This window comes from Lontra canadensis, unplaced genomic scaffold, assembly GCF_010015895.1.
Source record: "Lontra canadensis isolate GAN:19392208 unplaced genomic scaffold, GSC_riverotter_1.0 scaffold7, whole genome shotgun sequence".
Lineage (NCBI taxonomy): Eukaryota > Metazoa > Chordata > Mammalia > Carnivora > Mustelidae > Lontra > Lontra canadensis.
The window spans coordinates 32,691,248-32,713,246 of NW_022631001.1; the positions used below are offsets into that span (position 1 = coordinate 32,691,248).

Consider the following 21,999-nt stretch of genomic DNA (forward strand, 5'->3'; position numbering starts at 1 on the left):
TATTGACACTAAAATCAGATCTTTAGACCTGGAAAGTCCTCAGGAGATCCTCTGGTCCAATCCCTTGGCACAAGGCCGCTAAGTTATCCCATCTCCTGTTTGAAGCAACTCAAGGCCCACAGAGATAATAATGGGACCTGGAAATAGGAAAAGAGAGGAAGGAGGTTGTGATGGTGACTGGTAAAAGAGCCATTCATCCATTTATTTAGCACCTGTTGTATGTCTGTTATGTGTGAGTCAGCGGTGAGCAAGCAGATAAAAATCCCAGTGTGTTCTTGTGAGGGTAAAATAGATAAGAAAGGAACTAAATAGGGGTACCTGGGTGGCTCAGTCAGTTAAGCATTGACTCTTGATTTTGGCTCGGGTTATGATCTTAGAGTCATGAGATTGAGCCCCATATTGGCCTCTGCACTAGGTGTGGAGCCTGCTTAAGATTCTCTCTCTTCTCCCTCTGCCTCTCTTCACCCCCTCCCCTTCTCCCTCTAAAACAAACAAACAAAAAGAAACCAACTAAATATATGTCATATGTCAAATATTAAGTGCTATGTAGAAATATAAAGGAGGGAGGAGGGCTAAGGTATATCATGGTTGGGAGGTGCAGCTTGAAATGTGAACAAGGAAGCTCTCATTGGGGTGACAACAGTAAACAAAGACTTGAAGAAAATGAGGGAATAACAGTGAAGAGACTGTAAAGCATGTTTTGGGCAGAAGGAACATGAAATGTAAAGGTCGCGAGGCAACATCACCCTGTGTGTTTGAGCAAAAGGAGGGACACCAGTGTGGCTGAAATGAAATGAATGAGACGGAAAGCAGTAGGAAGTGAGGGGCAAGACCATCGGGCTCATCGGCCAGGGTGAAGACTTTTGGCTTTACTCTGGTAAGTTATCAGAAGGTTTTGAGCAGCAGAGGGACATGATCTAACTTTTCCTTTCTAAAGGGCACAGTGACTGTTGTGTTGATAAGAGACCGTGGGGAGGTCACAGGGCCAGCAGGGAGACCCGTTAGGATGCTGTAGTATGGCAGTCATGTGGGCAAGAGGTGGCAGTGGCTTGAATTAGGGCAGTGATAGCGAAGTGAGAAGTGGCCAGAAGCAGGGCAGCTCTCTGCAGATCGAGGCAACAGGATTGTGGGAATAAGTGGGAATCTTATGTTAAACCCGAAGTTGTGAAAACGAGACATGGGACAAAACCGATAGGCCAGAGTTGTCAGTGTGCTCAATAGCTTTCTGATGGATTATGAAAAGTGTGCTTTGGACTGTGGATGGATACTCTTACCCTGCATATTAAGTGAAATTTCAGCTTATTTCAAACACTGTTTATTTCTTTCTTTTTTTTTTTTTTTTTAAGATTTTATTTATTTATCTGACAGAGATCACAAGTAGGCAGAGAGGCAGGCAGAGAGAGAGGGGGGAAGCAGGCTCCCTGCTGAGCAGAGAGCCCAATGCGGGGCTCGATCCCAGGACCCCGGGACCATGACCTGAGCCGAAGGCAGAGGCTTTAACCCACTGAGCCACCCAGGCGCCCCAAACACTGTTTATTTCTGTAGCACATTTCTGTGGTTCCTAAATATTCTTTGTCATTTTTGTTTTATTTGCATTGTTCTTTGTTCTCAAGTGCCTGTATTTTTCCTCAAGGTAGAAAATGTTGTTAGCCCAAATAAATCGAGATTCTCAGGGAATGACAGAGTTTCCTGGAGGAGGAATGGAGGCTCAACACGTTACCCTGTGCCTGACAGAGGCAGTAACGGTGGCAGGTGAGCAGTTTCTTTTGAGGGGATCATGGGATTCCCCTGCCGTGGACACTGGGTACAGGAGGGCAGGGAAATATTTTTTGTAAATGCTAGAAGAAATCCCATTTGAGTCTTAAGCAATCTGCCTTATGCCTGATTTTCATTTAAAAAATTTAGACAGCATGTACGTATGACAGTTAGCTAAAGAAAATAACTTTTTTTTTATAATAGATGGTGACAATTTAGAGAATATGGAAGGTGTAAGCTTGCAAGCGGTAACACTTGCAGATGGTTCCACCGCTTATATACAACATAATTCTAAAGGTACGTGCCACATACACAGCCTATTGGTTAATACCTGCAATTCGTAATCTCAGAGTGGAGTGCCTAGCAACTACCCGCCCCCCTTCCTGGCCCATCATTAAGCCTCTGTATTGCATATGTTAATTTTCAGTAGTTTCAGGTTCACTTAAATTTGTTTTGATAATTTGGGGACAACCTGTGAGACATTTGGAATATACTCTGGGGTGTCAAAATTAATGGGGGGTTGTCCCCAACCACTTTCTAGTAAGACCCCTCTTGCTTTTTTACTTCCAAGTTATCATGTAATGTCTTTACAAAATATGCATGGAAGTATAAACGTTTGGTTTTGCTTATATAACATTATCTGTAAATCGGCGTTTACTTTTGCCAAGAAATAGCTCAGTCCTCCCAACTCCTTGTTTTTATGGGAACCTACTGAACGCATGTATACATAGTTGAGGGACGAATAGCACATAGGAGTGAGAAGGACATCTGGCCTCAGATACACTGATGAATCTGTCAGTCTTCTCAGTTTCAGCTTCCCTGCAGTCAGGGTCACTGTTCCTAAGTGACTCTGAAAGGTAAAGAGATTCAGCTCCCATAGCTTGCCGTGATGAGCCACTCTTCCTCTTGAACTTAATTAATTGAAAATTGGAGGGGAGGAAGAATGGCTGAGGGAGGATTTTCTGCTTTCTGTAGGATCACTGGATGTGTTTTTGAATTGCCTCAGAACATTGAGGGAAGAATCAAGATGAACATGATCTTAAGTAGTGTATGTTTTTATAGTTGATACCATTTTGAAATTGTATAAAGTTTAAAATGTTTGCTTGGGCTAATTTATTGGTTTAAATCTTTTGTTCCAGATGGAAAACTCATAGACGGCCAGGTCATTCAGCTGGAGGATGGTTCTGCTGCCTACGTGCAACATGTACCCATACCTAAAAGTAGTAAGTATTTGATACTTACGCTCCTGATTCGCATCCTTCGGTATTTGCTGCCTCCAGCTACCTTGGTGTAAACTTGGTTCAGGTCTCTAGTCCTCCTTTTGAAAGGGGAGATCAGTAGGTGGCAAAGAGAGGATCTAAAGACCATTTGGACTTCATTGAGACTTTGTCTTAAAAATCATAGAAAAGAAATTACTGGACTGCACTCTGGAGATAAATGGACAATAGTCCTACGTGAATATTTCTATCACTTGAGCTCACTCCCGCATGTCTCTCATTTTCTTTTATCCCCCTCTTTTTTCAACTCTCCTTACTCACTAGTAGATATTCCTAAAACAAGTATTCTGCTTTTTTTTTTTTTACTAACACTTACTTAGAGTAGCTTTACTGAAAATACTGTAGTGTTCAAGGACTCCTAAAGCACGTGTAGGTTTTTATAATGTGTTTAATGGTTTATTGACTCTTATCGCTGAGTTACCCGGTCGTTAGGAAACGTGGGATCTAAATGTAATCATTGTTCTTGAGCAGGGGACAGTTTGCGTTTAGAGGATGGTCAAGCAGTGCAACTAGAAGATGGAACAACAGCGTTTATTCACCATACCTCCAAAGGTAAACTAACTTTGGAAATAGGAATAAGGGAGGAGTGTGAGAAAAGTAAGACCTGCCTGTATTTGCTGAAATGCTGTCATGTAAAAGAAGATTTGTACTTGTTCTCTGAAATACAAGATGGCAGATTTAGGCACAGTCTAAGGAAAAACTTTGTGATCGTTTGAGCTGCCCAGTAACAGGTTGAAAGGGCAAACCCCTGGTCTCTGATAGACTTCGAGTAGAGGCTACTATTTGAATATAAAATTAAACATTTGAAATTTAAATTATTGATTTTTTTCCCTCTTAAATATATATTTTTTAAGATTTTATTTATTTGAGAGAGAGAGTATGAGCTGCGGGGGAAAGGAGGAAGCAGGCTCCCTGCTGAGCAGGGAGCCCAATGTGGGGCTTAATCCCAGGACCCTGAGATCATGATCCGAGCCAAAGGCAGACGCTCAACTGACCGAGCCATCTGGGCACCCCTCGAATATAATTTTTAAGCAAGATCCTTGGCTTATTATGTTGGTCTTTAAGACGAAATAAAAATTTTAAATTTATTTGAAGCAATGTGGCAAAAATGTTAACGCTTATTAACTTATTAAGGCCCAGGGGTTTGAGGTGGAATGCATAGGAGTAATGAGCATAGCTCTGAAGCCAGACTGTCTGGGTTCAAATCTGGGCCTGCTGTCTTTTAGCTGTGTGACCTTGTTCAAATTACTTAACTGTGCTTCAGGTAAAATGAGTGTTACAGTGAGTATCCACATCATAGGGTAGTTTTGAGGACAAAATGTGCAAACATATGTAAAGCACAGTATTTGTCACCTAGTAAAGGCTTGAAAAATGTGAGCTATTATTACCTTATAGAATATATTATAGAATGACATTACATGTTTTAGAAAGACTTTAGTTGTGAAACCAAATGGGGAAATTTTTTAAAATTTGGAATACTTAAATTTATAAGTAATTTAAAGTTAAAAAGACGTAAACTCTGAATTTTTTTCTTTGGCAGGGGGACTTAATCACAGGTTCATTGTGATTGTCTAGATTTATGATTTCACAAAGCTCTATATATGCTTATTTAGAAGAGAAAAAAAGCCCATGGACTTTGGAGTCATCCTGGAATGAGTTTAGATCCTGGTTCCTCCACATACTGATTTTGACTGTTAATTGTTAGTTTTTTCCATTTTCTGGTTCCTAAGAAAAGTGACTTGACTTCCCCCAGAACTCAGTTTCCCTTTTCCTGAATGAGGGTGGTACATACACCCACCTCACAGAATTGTTGTGAGGATTTGAAGGAGAGCACACATGTGAGGCACATGGACCTACTCAGCCAAAGTTCCTTCCCTTCTTCCTTTAAATCTGTAACTCTGTCAGACTACCTATAATTTCATGCCCTTCTCTTCCTCTCCCCCAGACAGTTATGACCAGAGCGCCTTACAGGCAGTGCAGCTGGAAGATGGCACCACTGCGTACATCCACCATGCCGTGCAGGTCCCGCAGTCTGACACCATCTTGGCAATTCAGGCTGATGGGACGGTGGCAGGTCTGCACACTGGAGATGCCACGATTGACCCCGACACCATCAGTGCTCTGGAACAGTATGCAGCAAAGGTACAGCATTTTACAATGTCAAGAACATTCCAGATATAGCTTCTTTACTTTTCATTAAAATAAAACAAAAAAAAGTCAATTTATCGAAGAAGAAACTAGCAATTCAAAGTCAAAATCAGACAGCCTTAAGGAGATCAGCATTTATCTTAAAAGAAGTGAAGTATAGGAAAAAATAGTTAAGTACAGATAACAGGAATGGAATAAGAGCTTATAGAAAAGAAATGGGGACTGATAAGTTACAGAAAGATATATTCAAGGATGAGTGCCGTAAAATAAATAATAAAGTATAGATGGAACAGCTTATGAATTAAGAAGCAGAAATTAGAGATTGGAAAAAGTGAAGGAAAGTCTCAGTTTTAAGTTTTACATCAAAAGTACTGGGTTTTTTTCCTTGCACAGAACATATATCTTTCATACAATTTAGAAAGGTTTCTTTTCCCCACTCTTTATAGTAGAAAATTTCAAACACACACAAAAATAAATGATAATGAATCCCTGTGTACTTATCACCCAAAGAAATGTCAAAAGTTGAAACTTTTCAAAGCTTTATTTTATTTTTCTAGGTGTCCATTGATGGCAGTGAAAGTGTAACAGGTACTGGGATGATTGGAGAAAACGAACAAGAGAAAAAAATGCAGGTATGTAGAGCTACTTTTTTACAGAAGAATTTCTTTCCCTTAGCATTTGAAGGCCCTTCTGTGAGTGAAAGCGAAAGTAGAGAACTCACTACCTCTATAGGAAGATTTCACAGGGAAAGAGTGTACATATTGGGCAGTAGCTTTCTCGAACTACCTCCGGTCTCAGGATTTATTATGGATCCACAGTGACACTAAAGAAATAGAAGTACCCCAGAAATCCCAATGAAGTTCATGTTCTGGAATCTGAGGCAGTTTTGGAGGCAGGCATGGCAGGTTATGGATCCTTCCTCTGAGGCACCACCATTACTGTGACTAACTCACCCTCCCTGCTTTGCTCGTTGTGTCTTTTTGTTTCTTTTGCTTCCACCTGGTTCCCCATATACTTTCCTTTTCAACCTCCATAGAGAAGGTCCAGCCTTGCTAATCATCCTTGTTCCTACTGGGCAAAGCCTTTCTGCTTTTTGTACCAGACTGCTTCCCGGGCTGCACATGGCCACGGGTTGGCTATCCTTAATTCAGATGCTCACCCTGGGTCCAGTCATTGGGCATCCATTACCCAAACAACAGCCCACAGCAGCAATGTCTCTAAAAGTTTTATACTAAGTGCGAAGTAGTCGCAGATGCTTTCTGGGAGATATACAAGTCAAAAATCCCAAACTGGCATAATTCAGGATTCTGCTTTGAATTACCTGTTTGTGTGGGGAGTTTGGTAGGTGTTTGGGAGTTATATAATCATTGTAGAATATTCTTGCTTTAATGCTGCACCTTATTTTCTCAGCAGCTACCTCTAACAGTTTGCCGATTGTTCCCTCGTGGCAGTTGTTCACATTCTTTGACAGTTTTGTCATACTTAACTCCTGTTCTAAAGTGATTCCTTCTGGGCCACAATTTTAACTTGAACGTTAGTATCACCACTTACCACGGAGTGATACTATTAGAAGTTACGGAGAAGATTTTACATTTATAATAATAGTAAATGATTAAATGACAGGAATCACTGAAACCACTGGTAGAAATGTGATACTTCTTTTATTTTATTTTATTTATTTATTTGTCAGAGAGAGACAGGGCGAGAGAGGGAACACAAGCTGGGTGAGTGGGAGAGGGAGAAACAGGCTTCCCGGAGAGCAGGGAGACCGATGTGGGCTCGATCCCAGGACCCCAGGATCATGACCCGAGCCAAAGGCAGACACTTAACCAACTGAGCCACCCAAGCACCCCCAGAAATGTGATACTTCTGAACATTGGTAAAGAGCCAGCATTTCTGTTTCTTTTCTCAAGTGGTATCATGAAGGGGCAGTAGTTGGCAACTCACCAAGCCCATCAGCTTTGATACTGTGTGATTCTTGGTGAAATTTTCAAGTCTTTGAAGTCATAAAATGAGAAATATTTTTTGTACTGCAGTATGTCAAATCCACCGAGTCAAGTTCTACTAAAATGCAAATGGGGTATGAATATATTCAAGAGAGGTAGGTCAGTGCCTTGGAGTTTGTCCCTTATTAGTGACTAACAATTAAGTTTTAAAATAATGGAATATTTTTAAAGAGAGACAGTTGTAGCTACACTTGTAATAAACTAACATAGAATGGGTCTTCAAAAATGGAGTGAATTTACCACTGGACTGTATAACATTATACTGTTACCATAAAAGTTTCTCTGTCTATTACAGGGGCGCTTGGTTACTGTTTCTTTTTACATTTTAAATGTGGTTACTAGAATATATATATATATATTTTTTTTTTTCAGTTAGTCAACATATAATTCATCATTAGTAGAACATATTTTTTAGAATTAGACTCTAGGCCCAGTGTGGAGCCCAACACCGGGCTTGAACTCACAACCCTGAGATCAAGACCTGAGCTGAGATTGAAAGTCAGAGCTTAACCGACTTAGCTGTGCCGGTGCCCCTAGAACATTTTTAACTATATACATGGCTTGCACCTGTGACTCCTATTTCTCTTCATTAATGCTGGACCAGAAGTTCATGAATTCTCCATCCTTTCTTACAGTTTAGTACCATAGTTGACGTTGAGAGTCCAGTACATAGTATTAAAAGGTCAAATATCGCAAAAGAACCACTGCAAATAAGCAACACCTCCTCTTGGTACTCCTACTTCTGCCAGAATGCTTAAGAACTTTTAACTCCATGCCTGGCTAAACTTTAAATAAAGAGATCTGTAGCTAATACAGTAGATTTTTTCTAAGTAGTCTTGTTTCAAAGCTGTAGATTTTTTTTTCATTCTGATGCTTACAGTTTAGAACTCTTTCTTTTCATCTATGACATAAACATACTAATTGTGCTGCTGAGTTGCTCTTGCATGAAACCAGATTTCATAAGACAAGAAATACCTAGAGGATCTAAAGCAGCTGTGCTCATGGAGGTGGGCAGAATTCCTCCCCACCCCCCCACCCCCAGAAGACAGTTAGCAATGTCTGGAGACAATTTTGGTTGTCAAAATTGGGGGAATATTACTGGCATGTAGTAGGTAGATGTCCTGCAAGGCATGGGACAGCCCCCACAACAAAGAATTATCCTGTTCAAAATACCAGTAGTGCCGAATTTTTGAAAACCGTGATCTAAAGTACTCGATTTAAGAATACCCAAGTGTTCATTTGTGGGAACTGTAAGGCTAATGGGGTAGGTATTTGGGGGAGACTCTGACTGCTGTCATTGCCCTCATGCTGTACCACCCTTAGTTAAGTAGAAAACAGCATGGTATTAAAGTAGCACACCTGTGTAATAAAAAGTCCATGTAGTTTCTACTCTGCCATGTAGTAGCTGTATGACTGAGCAAATCACTTGACTTCTCTGGATCTGAGTTTTCTCATCCGGCAAATGAGAATAACTTGCCTTACCCATCTCATGAGGTTATGAAAACCAAATGAGATTTTCATTTGGTTGACACTTTAGGTAACACATGAGAACATTATTTTTAACTATATAAGTATTATATGACATTGTTCATGCTTTACAATATGAATACTAAGAATACTAGAATACTAAGGCTTTTTTTCATGGTAGCCATTAGTTTATTTTAACTTCATTTGAAACTAATTGTAAATATTGGAGATCAAAGTGCTTTGGCTTCGTACTTTTAATCAGATAGATATTTAATCAGATCAGATCTGATTTAATCAGATATTACTTTTAATCTAATAGAAAGTACAGAAAACCAGTGAAGCCAGCTTAGGAAAAAAGAGATATTGTAAGGATACAGCAGAGCTTCTAAGAAGCCAAGAGCATGAACTGATGGATAGCCAGGCTTCACAGGAACCAGAATTGCAAAGAAGTCAGGACTAGAGGTTGATCTCACTCCTTTTTCTTCCTCCTCCCCTCTTCCATGGCATCTCTGCTTTCTTTGCAGATAAGTGTCCTGTTTTCATTGTATTTGCATATGGCTCATCACAGCCATGCTTTCTCAGGTTTACACCCACAACTAACTCAAGATTTTCCTTTATTTCTTAGGTCATATTCCAGGGAAGGAAAGTTCATGGACTTAGCTTGATTTTTAAGTTGAGCCGTGTAAGGCATAGGTTACTGGTCAGCCTTATATACACCATCTGTTCTGGTTATCAGGCTCTGTGGCTGGTGTGGCAGATCTCCCAGAACATGGGTTGGGTGATTACCCCCAAACCTGCCTGTATATATAGGCAGTTTTAGTGTAGATCCTATTCCATGCGTATTTTCTGTACTTTATCTAGCTATGTGATCTCGAGTAAACAAACCTTGCTTTTCTAAGCCTCTTTTCATCTCTAAAAGGAAGGTATTTGATCAGTGGTTATTAATCAGGGGCAAACATGAGATTGAGTTACAGAACTTTTAAAAATAACCCCTGACTGGGGCACGTGGCTCTGTCGGTTAAGCCTCCATCTCTTGGTTTTGGCTCGGGTCATGATCTGAGGGTCATGGGATTGAGCCCCGAGTTGGGCTCCACACTCAGTGGGGAGTCTGCTTCCCCTCCCTCTGCCCCAACGACCCACTCACACTTTCCCTCTTTTGTTAAAATAAATAAATAAATCTTAAAAAAAAACCCAAAAACAAAAAACCAGGACTAAGATCATTTTCCAGAGATTTGATCAGTAGGTCTGAGATAGAACCCAGGATTTTTTCAAAAAATACATTTAGTAGTTTTTCTTTTTAATTATTTCAAAGAAGTACATTGGAAAAAACCAAAATGACCAATTATCTTACTATGTAGATAGCTACTGCATACTTTTTTTTTTTTTTTTTTAAGATCAGCATGTTTACTATTAGAAAATCCATTTGTTGTCTTATCTTCCATTTCTCTCATCAGTGTTTTATAATTTTCAGAGTACAGGTCTTCATCTCCTTGGTTAAGTTTATTCCTAGGTACGTTATTCTTGGTACAATGGGAATGTACCGGTTTTCTTAACTTCTCTTTTTGCTGTTTTATTATTAGAGTATAGAAATATAACTAATTTCTGTGTTTTAATTTTATATCCTGCTACTTTACTGAATTAATTCATTCTAATAGTTTTTTTTTTGGTGGAATCTTCAGGGTTTTCTATATATAGTATGTCATCTGCAAGTAGTAACAGTTTAACTTCTTTCTTCCTAATATAGATGACTTTTATTTCTTTGCTTGTCTGACTGCTATGGCTGGACCACTTTCTTATACCATATACAAAAATAAACTCAAAATGGATTAAAGCCCGAAATGTGAGGGGCGCCTGGATGGCTCGGTGGGTTAAGTCTCTGCCTTTGGCTTAGGTCATGATCTCAGGGTCCTGGGATCCAGCCCTGTATCAAGTTCTCTGCTCAGCAGGGAGCCTGCTTCCTTCTCTGTCTCTGCCTGCCTCTCTGCCTACTTGTGATCTCTTTCTCTCTCTCTGTCAAATAAATAAATAAAATCTTAAAAAAAAAAAAAAGACCTAAATGTGAGACCTGAATCCATAAAACTCTTAAAGAAGAACAAAGGCAGTAATTTCTCTTGACATTGGCTATGGCAACATTTTTTGCAGCCAGATCTCCTACGGCAAGGGAAGCAAAAGCAAAAATTAACTATTGGGACTGTTAATATAAAAAGCTTTTGCACAGTAAAGGAAACCATCAATAAAACAAAACAGCCTACTGAATGGGAGAAGATATTTGCAAATGATATATTCAATAAGGGGTTAATATCCATGTTATATATTAAAAAAACTTAATTCAACACCAAAAAAACAAATAATTGGATTAAAGTGGGCAGAGGACCTGAAAATACTAATTCAAAAAGATATATGCACTCCTATCTTTATTACAGCATTACATACAATAGTGAAGATATGGAAGCAGCCCAAGTGTCTATTGACTGATGAATAAAAGAAATTATGGTATATATAAAATGGAATATTTTGCAGCATAAAATGAAAAAAATGAGATCTTGCATTGGTGACAGCTTGGATGGACCTAGAGGGTATGCCAAATGAAATAAGTAGGAGAAAGACAAATACCGTATGGTTTCATTTATGTGTGGAATCTAAAAAACCAGACAAATAAATTAACAAAACAGAATCAGACCTCTAAATGCAGAGAACAAAACGATAGGTGCCAGAAGAGAAGGGGTGTGGGGGGATGGGCAAAATGGGTGAAGGGGAGAGGGAGATACAGGCTTCCAATTATGGAACGAGTACATTGAGGGAATAAAAAGCGCAGCACAGGGAAACTAGTCAGTGTTGCATGATGACAGGCGGTAGCTACATTGTTGTAAGGGTGGCATGTCACATAGAGACATTGAACCACTATGCTCTATACCCATAGCTAATACAACGTTGTGTGTCAACTATACTCAAGTAAAAAAAGTTAGATTAAAAAAAAACCTTATCTCATTGTACCCTTTAAAAAAATCCAAATGGGGAGCGCCTAGGTGGCTTAGTCAGTTGGGCGTCTGCCTTCCGCTCAGGTCATGATCCCAAGGTCCAGGGATCAAGCCCTCGTTGGGCTCCCTGCTCTGCGGGGAGCCTGCTTCTCCCTCTCCGACTTCCCCTGCTTGTGTTCCCTCTCTCACTGTATCTCTCTAAGTCAAAAAAAAAAAAAAAAAAAAAAAAAAAATCCAAGTGGTACAGAGAGATAAAAATAAAAAGTGAAGGACCGCTACCCAATAATAACCATTGTTAGAATGGCTGTGGAGGATTTTTGTTTGTTTCTTTAAGTAGGCTCTACACCCAGTGTGGGACTCAAACTCATGACCCTGAGATCAAGAGTCACATGCTCTACCGACTGAGTCAGCCAGGCACCCCTTTGTTTTTTTAAATCTTCCTGGCAATTCTGATGTGTCCCATGTTCCCTAAAGGTCCCTCTGTTGCCATACTTCTTCGATTAATTCCTCTCTTGAAAGAGAGCATACTTCTGAAAATTCTTCAGGTTGCTTGAATTTTCTCCTTTCCCAAGCGTATAAATTATTGACATCCTAACATATACAGGTTTACATAAGTCAGATAACAAAAGTCCTATCTTCTGTGTATATCAGACCTTTACAGTAAACGGAATTTCAAGTACTGAGCTAGGCAGTAAAAGCACCAGTTTTCCACAGCCCTGTCAGCTCAGTCACTGCCGCCACAGAAGCTCTGCCACTCAGTTACCGCTGAGCTGCTGCAGCCTGAAGCCCGGTGGCTCGCTAGCGTGAACTCTGGAGCTCATCTGCTTCAAGTCCTACTTCCCAGCCTTTGACCTTGGGCAAGTGACATTACTTAACTACCCTGAGCCTCATTTTTCTTATTTGTAAATCATAGGAAATAGTTAATTCATTGGAGGACCAGCAAGGCAGCACACAGGCAAAGCACCCCCCACTGCGCAGCACATAAGTGCACCCCCTCAGGGAAGGGCAGTGAACCTCTTTAGTATTGAAGTCACTTTGGAATTCAGTCTTAGGCTCCGCCCTTTATTTAACCAGTGGGATTTGCACCTCCTCAGAACCCTGGAATGTTAAAGCTAGAAAGGAATTAGCATTATCTTCTCCTACCTGTGGTGGTTTTCAAACTCTGATTTTTCGGTGGGGGCTGGTCCTAGGGTTTCTTTGCCGTCCCTCCGGGACTAGCAGAGCTTTGAGCCACCCATACCTGCCTGGGCCAGCAGAGGCAGGAATGCTTTCATCTGTTTTGCACAGTAGAATGCTGTGTAAGATCTCATCTAGCAAAGGAATTTAACTCCTTAAAAAAAGTTTAAAAAAGAAAAAAAAATCACTGATTTAAGACAATGTGTTCTTTATACAGACAAGCAAGCCCTACTGACTTGCAGAAGGTCACACAGTGAATTTATGGCAGAGCTGAGGTTCTCTCTTAATTCCCAGAACATACATTAAGCAAGATAGTAATGAAGTCATTTTCTGTAGATGGTTTTAGAAGCTGATTAGCATTTCACTGGTATTAGCTTCTCTATTGCCCTTGAGACATTTCCCTTACGATAATACATCAGGCTTTTCTTTCGACAAAGACTATGTCTGTCCTATACTGAAATAACCAATACAGCCCTGCCTCTTCATTTAGCTTTTGAAATTTGGACTCTGTCCACCTTCATCCTTAAAATATCTGCAGAATCATCTATTGCTTTCTATTCCGTGGTCATTGTCCTAGGCTGGTTTTCACCACTTCTTCCCTGCATATTCATGATTACACAGACTTTAGTTTCCTTGCGTCTTTTGTCTTTCACTGTTGCACGCCATTACCAGAGTTCTCTTTATAAAACACAGAACTGATCTTGGTCAGTCCCTTACTTTAAAAATGTTGGGTCCCCAGAAGAGCATGCGACTCTTGATCTTGGAGTTGTGAGTTCAAGCCCCCACATTGGGTGTAGGGCTTGGTTAAATAAATAAATAAACTTAAAAAAAATGTTAATACCTGCCTTTGCATTCATTATCTAGGTTTACTCTTCAGAATGGCTTCTAGGGAAACCTGGGTGGCTCAGTCTGTTGGGTGTCTGCCTTTGGCTCAAGCCATGATTCCACAGTCCTGTGATCAAGTCACACATTGGGCTTCTTGATCAGCGGGGAGCCTGCTTCTCCCTCTGCCTGCCGCTCTCCCTGCTTGTGCTCTCCCTCTCTGACAAAATGAATAAATAAAATCTTAAAAAGAAAGGAAGAAAGAAAGAAGAATGGCTTCTAAAGCTCTTCCCAAATGTGATCTTCAGCTTCCCTTTCTTTTTCATGTTACTCACTGCCATATAGACATAATCCTCTCATACTAAGTTTCCAGTTCTTCCAGGCACACTTCCATATTTTTGGTCATACTCTTCTTCTGTCTGGACTGCTTGCCTCACTCCTCATTTTCAGCCTTTAAATTTCACTGTGAAACAAGGTGCCCTAACCTACAGCTCTGTCAGCCCAGGGCCCACAGAGTAGAAAGTTGTTCTTCCATTTTTATGGTATCTTAATTTCTAAAATAGGTGGTCATCTTTAAAAACTTCTGAAATCAGGAAAATTGTTTGAAGTCTTGTGATGTTGAGTCCCAGAAAAATCTCCTGAATATAAGTACAGACCTAGGATCAGATGCACTGTACTGTCTCCTGCAGGTGACAGTAACAGCAACATAAACCCCTCTTTTTTCAGTGCTTTGAAAGGCTTTTGAAGTTGAAAATGCTCTTTACGTTGTTTTTAGAACAGATGTCCTATATATATATATATATATATATATATATATTCCTTGAGCCTATCATGGAATACTTGCATACAATGGTGATGCTTCCTGGATAGAATTCTCTAGAATGGGAATAGATCTGTGAGCTCTAGCTCTGTCCCCTCGTGGAGCTCATCTTTTGACTTCTTCCCCAGCTGCTGACTTCAGCTCTGGAACAGAAATAACCTAACTGGTTCAACATGACAGAATCTTTGTAAAATAATAATCTGAATCTGGAAACCCACATTACAGTTTTTTATCTTTTTTATTCTGCAAACAGTAATTTCATCTACCTTATTTCTGTATGAATAAACCGTACTTTTTGGTTTCATCTAGATTGTCTTACAAGGACATGCGACAAGAGTAACTGCTAAATCCCAGCAGAGTGGAGAGAAGGCATTTCGCTGTGAATATGATGGATGTGGGAAATTATATACAACAGCTCATCACCTTAAGGTATGTTTAAAGGAAATGCTCTATCTAGGTATGACAATACTGAGGACATTAAATGCCAGCACGTTATATTGATAGCATTAAAATGCCGTTATTTTCCCTCACTTACCAGGATAAAGACACACGCTCACACTTGAACAGGCCATGCAAAACCCTATGCAGATTTTAGAAACTGTCAGCTGTCCGAGAGCTTGAGCTGTTCCTTTCTGTCTCCCTAATGTCTGTCATTCTACCTGGCACATGGTAGATACTCTGTGTATTTGAATATATTTTTGTCAGATATGAAATTTACGTTAAGTTTAGGAGAGCTGGTGGTGTAATTCTGTTAACAGTGATTTGCTGAAATCTAGCAGAAGTTGCTGTTAATGTGCCCTGTCTTTCAAATATATGGGCCACATGTTTTGATGGTAGCTACACACAACATACCACGACTCAGTAGCTAACATTCACTGAATAACTTACAGTGTGTCAGGAGGCGGTCACTTAGCCTGTTTAGGATAGCAGTCCCCATTACTCATTGGTGTGTAACCTTGACATGTTACTTGGTGTCTTAGGGCCTCATTTTCCTTATGGTAAATCACCTCCCTCACAGAGCGGTTCTGAGAAATAAATAAGTAGATTTTATGTACGTAAAATAGTGAAAAAAATGGCGTGGTAGAGATTCAGTAAATGTTGGCCACTGTTGTGATTCTTCATTTGCCACAGCAGCCCTCTACAGTAGATACAGTTATGTCTTGGCTTTACAGAGAGGAGTTGAGGCTTAGAGAAGGCACCTGCCATGGCCATCCCACTAGTCCATGGTGAAGCCTTGCCTCAGGGCAAGGCCCCTCTCGCAGCAACCTCCACGCTCTTAACCTTACGTTGTGTAGCCTTTCCCTACGGTCTGCTCCTAGCTCTCACCATGTCTGTGTTCCATACAGACACCTCTGACCACCTCCAGTACTCCTGTTCTGTAATTAAAATGAGTACTTCTTAACATACAGCATTTAGGTCTGTATTGAGAATTGGTGGGCCATAGTTTTTGAGAAAAGCTGTCTTTTGTTTAAAAAAAAAAAACAACACAAACAACAAACTGCAGTTCAGCCTCGAACAACACAGGTTTGAACTGCGCAGTCCTCTTACATGTGAATTTTTTCAAATACGGTATAGTACTGTAAATGTATTTTAATAACATTTTCTTTTCTGTGGCTTCCTGTATTGAAAGAATATAGTATGGGAAATAATGTGATAACGTGATAAACTTTCATTATGCTTTATGCTCTTGGTAAGGGTTCTGTTCATCAGTAGGCTATTAGTAGTTTACATTTTTGGGGGGTCAGGAAGTTATACACAGATTTTCGACTGCATAGAGGCAGGGGTCAGCACCCCTAACCCCTGTGTGGTTCAAAGGTCAACTGTAATTCAATGGGGGGAAAAAATAAATAGGTCTCTCTTGAAACCATCTACCTGAGGGATGCCTGAAGAAAATAGACTCATGCCTGCATTTTAATGACAGGTCCATGAGCGATCACACACGGGAGACCGGCCTTATCAGTGTGAGCATCTAGGCTGTGGGAAGGCATTTGCAACAGGTAAAAACATTAATTTTCTTCATTTCATAGTTCGACTTAGGGGGCAAGCAGGGACTGGCCAGGGGCAGGGACTGGCCAGGAGCAGGAATTGACCGCTTGCCTTTGTCTGAATTAGTAGATGCTCAGTAACCAGGGTTTCGGTCTCTCCCTTAACTTTCTCCTGTCCTGCTTGCTCTATTTTCTCTCTTTCTCTTTCTGCTTCCATTTTTCTCCTCAGGCCTATCTCTGCCTACTGTGGTATTTCACTCCACACTCTCCTTTCTTTTTGCAGAAAAATAAAGGCCAAGCATTAGAAGCAGACACAGAATTTAACATTAGGGCAGACCTGAGGGAACCGTGGGCACCTGGGACTTAGCAGGGGTTGGGGCCTGCCTGGGGAGACATCCAGCAGGGCCAGCACTGGGACCAGGCCTCCTGACTTCCACCCTGTTCCTCATTTAATGTCTCAATTCCACCTCAAGCTTTTGGGGTAGGAGTTGTGAACATCTAATAAGATTGGGGCACTTAAAAACAAGAAACACATATAACCTCTTCTAGACAGAGTTGAAACTATGGAATTTCTAGCATGATGACCCTTAGCTGTCATATTCTTGTCCATTGTTGATAGCTGCTCTGTTGTGTTTGCCAGTATTATATCATATTTTTCAACTGTTTAATCTCAGTTGGCTTGCTTAGAGGGATCTCAAATAATGAAATTTCTTTTATATTTTTCTTAAAGGTTATGGATTAAAAAGTCATGTCAGAACTCATACAGGAGAAAAGCCATATCGGTGTTCAGAAGATAATTGTACTAAGTCTTTCAAAACTTCAGGAGATCTACAGAAACATATCAGAACTCATACAGGTACTGATAGAACAAATACCATATGTAGGCCAGGATTTGACTGATTGATTTAAGGCCAGGAATTTTTTTTTTTTTTTTTTAATTCATGTATGTGAGAGAGAGAACATGTGTACCCATGAGCTGCGGGGAGGGGCAGAGGGAGAGAGTGAGGGACAAGCAAACTAAGCAGACTCCCCTATGAGTGCAGAGCCCGATGTGGGGCTTAATCCCAGGACCCCAAGATCAGGACCCAAACTGAAGTCAGAAGCTTAACTGACTGAGCCACCCAGGTACCCTGAGGCCAGGAATTCTTAAAAAAAAAATTTTTTTTATAGATAGTATTTATTTATTTGACAAAGAGACAGCGAGAGATGGAACATAAGCCGGGGGAGTGGAAGAGGGATAAGTAGACCCCCTGCCAAGCAGGAAGCTGGATGCCAGGGGCCCACTGCAGGACTCCGGGATCATGACCCCAGCCAAAGGCAGGCGCCCAGGTGCCCTGAGGCCAGGAATTCTTAATCTGCAGGGAGGGGACTTGGGGAAGGAGTCTCTGGAAATTTCAGAGTTAGCTTCAAGGGTTTCTCTTAAACTCCTTGCTGTTTACATCTTTCCAGGATGAAGGCCCATAATTTTGTTAGATTCTCAAAGGGGTCCATGTCCCAAAAGGATGAACAATAGTCATAGATACAGTTTGTAGGTATTATAGTCATAGTCAATCGACTATAGTCATAGATACAGTTTGTAGGTATTATCTGAGCAATAGGCTTATTTACCCAGGATTGCACATCTACTTAGTAGCCCAGCTCAGACTAGAACCTAAGGCACCCAGTTCCTTCTCAATTCAGCATTGCTTCTCCTGCGTTAAGTTGCTGCTAAAGAAAATGAACTCCTACAGCCTTACAGAAAGAAAGGCTTATTACTTCCTTATGATCATCTCTCACCCCCTTTAATTTCCTCCTCTCCTTTTCCTAAAGGGTACTTTGTTTTTATCTCCCCTCCCCCTCTCTTTCTTGTTCTTAATTATTTGTAGAATTGTAAAGGTAATTATTTGCTTTGGATGAGAACTGGAGGAATCTCAGAAACTGTTGATAAGAGATGCTGTTACAAACTATTGATTAAGCTTATTTATAGCTTAATAATTTAGTTTCAAATTTTACCACAGATGTTTTAAACATAGTCTGATAACTTTGTCCCCAGATACTTCTAAGTATTCTAAAATAGTTCAGCAAATTTCCATTGAGGACTTGCTAGTCATTAAAATTTAGCTTATAATTCATATATGATCTCAGATACGCTTTGCTTTACAGTGTTCAGGAACAAAGCTATAGATCTCTGCTTCTATTTTATTCATGTACTTATTTTTATTCATTGTTATCAGATGCAAGTGTTTCCAAATTCCTGCAAATTCTATTTGGATTTGTTGTATAATGCCAACCTGTTATATAAAAGTTACATAAAAACATAATCTAGTTCCATTAATATTTGGTCAAAACATTGGAATTGTGATTCCTTTGATAGAACTCACTTAGCAAACCATATAGTCATGCATCAGTTTTTAAATCGTGAGTATTTTCATTGGTAAGATGCTGGATTGAGTAAGCGGGCTTCAGGGATGTCTATTACAAACACAAATGATTTCAGCAAAAACAAAGCAAGGTGCTACAGGGTCAGAGGAGTAGTGTATATAACACCATGGGAATTGCTGGAATGCTAGATTCCTTATCACAGCATGTCAGAGCTGGGAAAATGTTAAGGTCATCCAGAGCCAGAGAGAAGGGACTTACCCAAGATAGACCATTTTCCTTAGGTTAACATATTGGTGTGGGGGGGGAACTTTCTCTAAAGAAAGGATTAGAGGTTCCTGCTCCTTTTTAAATGATTTCATACTTGATGTAGAAATATTTTGGAATGATTTTTACCAGCAGGTAAATCATAATTTCACTTGGCCAAAAGAAAAATAACCAACTTTTATATATAGGTAAATATTTGTTTATCTACACACACAGAGATTATTTTTTTTAACCACAAAAGTTGTTTGCTTAATTTGAGCTTATTCTAAATAGGGCACGTGGGAATCAAAACCAAAGACTGCTTCCTGCCTAACAGTTTAAAGGCCCTTTAAGTTCTGAGTTTGTATAAAGCAAGTATGAAGAAAAGGAATATAATTGGCAGAATAGACTTTTTCATAAGCTTAGATTATGAGCATAATAATATATTCAGCAAGTATATTGATATGTATTATATGTTAGACACTAGATTTTTAGAGAAACAAAAATTTTTTTCAAAATATTATAAATTGAGTTAGGATATAAGCTTTTGGGGGATTCTAGGGTTCAGATATTGTTTTTCTAGTTTATTGATTTTTAAATTTATTTTTATTTTTTATTGTTCAAATATTATTCTTACTCTTTTAAAAAAAATTTTTTAAATGATTTTATTTATTTATTTGTCAGAGAAAGAGCAAGAGAGAGAAAGAGCAAGAGCGCTCATGCAAGCAGGGAGAGCAGCAGGCATAGGGAGAGGGAGAAGCAGGATCCCCGCTGAGCAAGGAGCCCGATGTGGGGCTTGATCCCAGGACCTTCGGATCATGACCTGAGCCAAAGGCAGACCCTTAACCAACTGAGCCCCCCAGGTTTCCCTATAATTCTTATTCTTGACTCTATTTTTCTTTTATATTTCTTTATGATATTTTTTTCTCTACTTTTCTTAGCTCATTTTTTTAATATGCCCATCTGGATGACTCCATCTTGGAAAGTCATGCAATCAGTGACAAGTTTTGAACAATATTCAGATTTCCTATAGAAATTTAAATTTGGGGGCACCTGGGTGGCTCAGTGGGTTAAGCCTCTGCCTTCAGCTCAGGTCATGATCTCAGGGTCCTGGGATCGAGCCCCACATTGGTCTCTCTGCTCAGCAGGGAGCCTGCTTCCTCCTCTCTCTCTGCCTGCCTCTCTGCCTACTTGTGATCTTTCTCTCTGTCAAATAAATAAATAAAATCTCAAAAAAAAAAAAAAAAAACTTAAATTTGGAGTTGAAGATACTATTTATAGGGAAAAAAAGGAAAAAACCCTGAAAGGGAAGCCCCGTACCGGAAGGCTAGAGTCTTGAGTATAATCCTAGGCAGAATTGAAGGATAAGACATTTCAATTTTTGGAGTGCCTGGGTGGCTCAGTCGGTTAAGCGTCTGCCTTCAGCTCAGGTCGTGATCCCAGAGTCCTGGGATCGAGACCCACATCAAGCTCTCTGCTCAGTGTGGGGTCTGTTTCTCCCTCTCCCTCTACCCCTACCCCTGCTTATGCGCTCTCTCTCATTCTCTCTCTCTCAAATAAATAAAAGCTTAAAAAAAAAAAAGACATTTCAATTTTATATGTATTTTTGTACCATGTAATTTATTCTTTTTTGTGTTTTCAGGTGAAAGGCCTTTTAAATGTCCTTTTGAAGGCTGTGGTCGGTCTTTTACAACATCAAATATCAGAAAAGTGCACATTAGGACACATACAGGAGAAAGACCATATTACTGCACAGAACCAGGATGTGGGAGGGCATTTGCCAGTGCAACCAATTATAAAAATCACGTGAGAATACACACAGGTAACTATCTCCAATTTTTTTTGTCTCTTTCTTCCATAAACCATTTTCCAGTCATTCCTTCCATCCTCCTAACACTTGGTATGGTGGAGGGGGATTAAGCAACTTCAAAAAAACCTTCACTTTAGCTTTTATACATTGATTTATTCAACAGACACTGAACATCTGTTGTGTGTTCCCCTGCCAAGCATCAGAGATACAGAGACAGATACGACATGGTCAAGGGCAATTGAACTGGGGAGAGATGATAGACCTCCAATTGCTACGGAGTGCAGAGTGTCTCCCATTCCTTGAACAAGATGTTTTGGGAGTAGAGAGGGGAGCAGCCATCTCTGTGGGAAGGGAGAAGCATTCAGGGAAGGCTTTCCAGGGGAAATTGACTTTTAGACTGAGTCCTAAAATTTGCTAGGTAAAAGGCAGGGGGACCATGATTCCTGACAGGGGAAATGTCACAGTTAAAGGCACAAAGGTACAAAAAGCATGATTTATTTGAAGAATATGGCAGGCCTAGGGCACACGTAGAAGACAAGCGTGAAGTGAGGTTGGAGGGGCAGGCAGGGGCCTTGTGTATGTGCTATCATGGTGAGGGTGTTTCTTAAACTGGCCTTTGTGGTGTTTATGGGGCAAAGGGGGAGGGGCAGTCTGTGGCTATATTCTTCTTTAAAAAACAGCTTTATATAATTCACGTAATGTATAATTACTTAAAAATATGATTCATTGTGTGCCAACTCTACTTCAGTAAAAATGAATAAATTCATTAACTAAAGTATATAATTCACTTTTATTTAGCATAGTCACAGGGTTGTACCATCAGCACGACCCAATTTTAGAGCATTTTCACTTCACCTAAAAGAAACTCCATACTTAGCAGTCTCCTCCCACCGCCACCCACTAGCTGTAAGCAGTCTTTGTTCTGTCCTTATGGATTTGCCCATTCTGGACATTTTAGCCACATGGAATCCTATAACCTAGGGGGTTTTGCATTCGGCTTCTTTCACTTAGCATGGGGTTTCGAGGCCCAGCCATGTCACAGCATGTATCCGTAGTTCTTTCCTGTTAATTACTGAATAGTGTTCCATTATATGAATGTGTCACATTTTATTTCTCCATTGACCAGTGGCTTTCACTTTGGCTGTTATGAA

At 40.1% G+C, this 21,999-nt stretch overlaps 1 protein-coding gene across 6 annotated transcripts in view; it reads left to right on the forward strand.

Moving 5' to 3' along the window:
• ZNF143 (zinc finger protein 143) overlaps positions 1–21,999 on the forward strand; it is a 56,806-nt gene that overhangs the window by 14,306 nt on the left and 20,501 nt on the right. For 3 of the 6 annotated variants that reach the window (XM_032853446.1, XM_032853447.1, XM_032853449.1), the window contains 10 exons: positions 1,634–1,752; positions 1,960–2,052; positions 2,895–2,978; positions 3,501–3,584; positions 4,978–5,174; positions 5,738–5,812; positions 14,759–14,878; positions 16,371–16,446; positions 17,165–17,290; positions 20,681–20,860. In XM_032853446.1, the coding sequence (XP_032709337.1) occupies positions 1,641–1,752; positions 1,960–2,052; positions 2,895–2,978; positions 3,501–3,584; positions 4,978–5,174; positions 5,738–5,812; positions 14,759–14,878; positions 16,371–16,446; positions 17,165–17,290; positions 20,681–20,860 (1,147 nt within the window). In that variant the 5' untranslated portion in view covers positions 1,634–1,640. Of the gene's footprint in view, positions 1–467; positions 878–1,633; positions 1,753–1,959; positions 2,053–2,894; positions 2,979–3,500; positions 3,585–4,977; positions 5,175–5,737; positions 5,813–14,758; positions 14,879–16,370; positions 16,447–17,164; positions 17,291–20,680; positions 20,861–21,999 lie in introns of those variants that run through there. The other 3 variants (XM_032853448.1, XM_032853443.1, XM_032853445.1) reach the window with 3 other exon arrangements.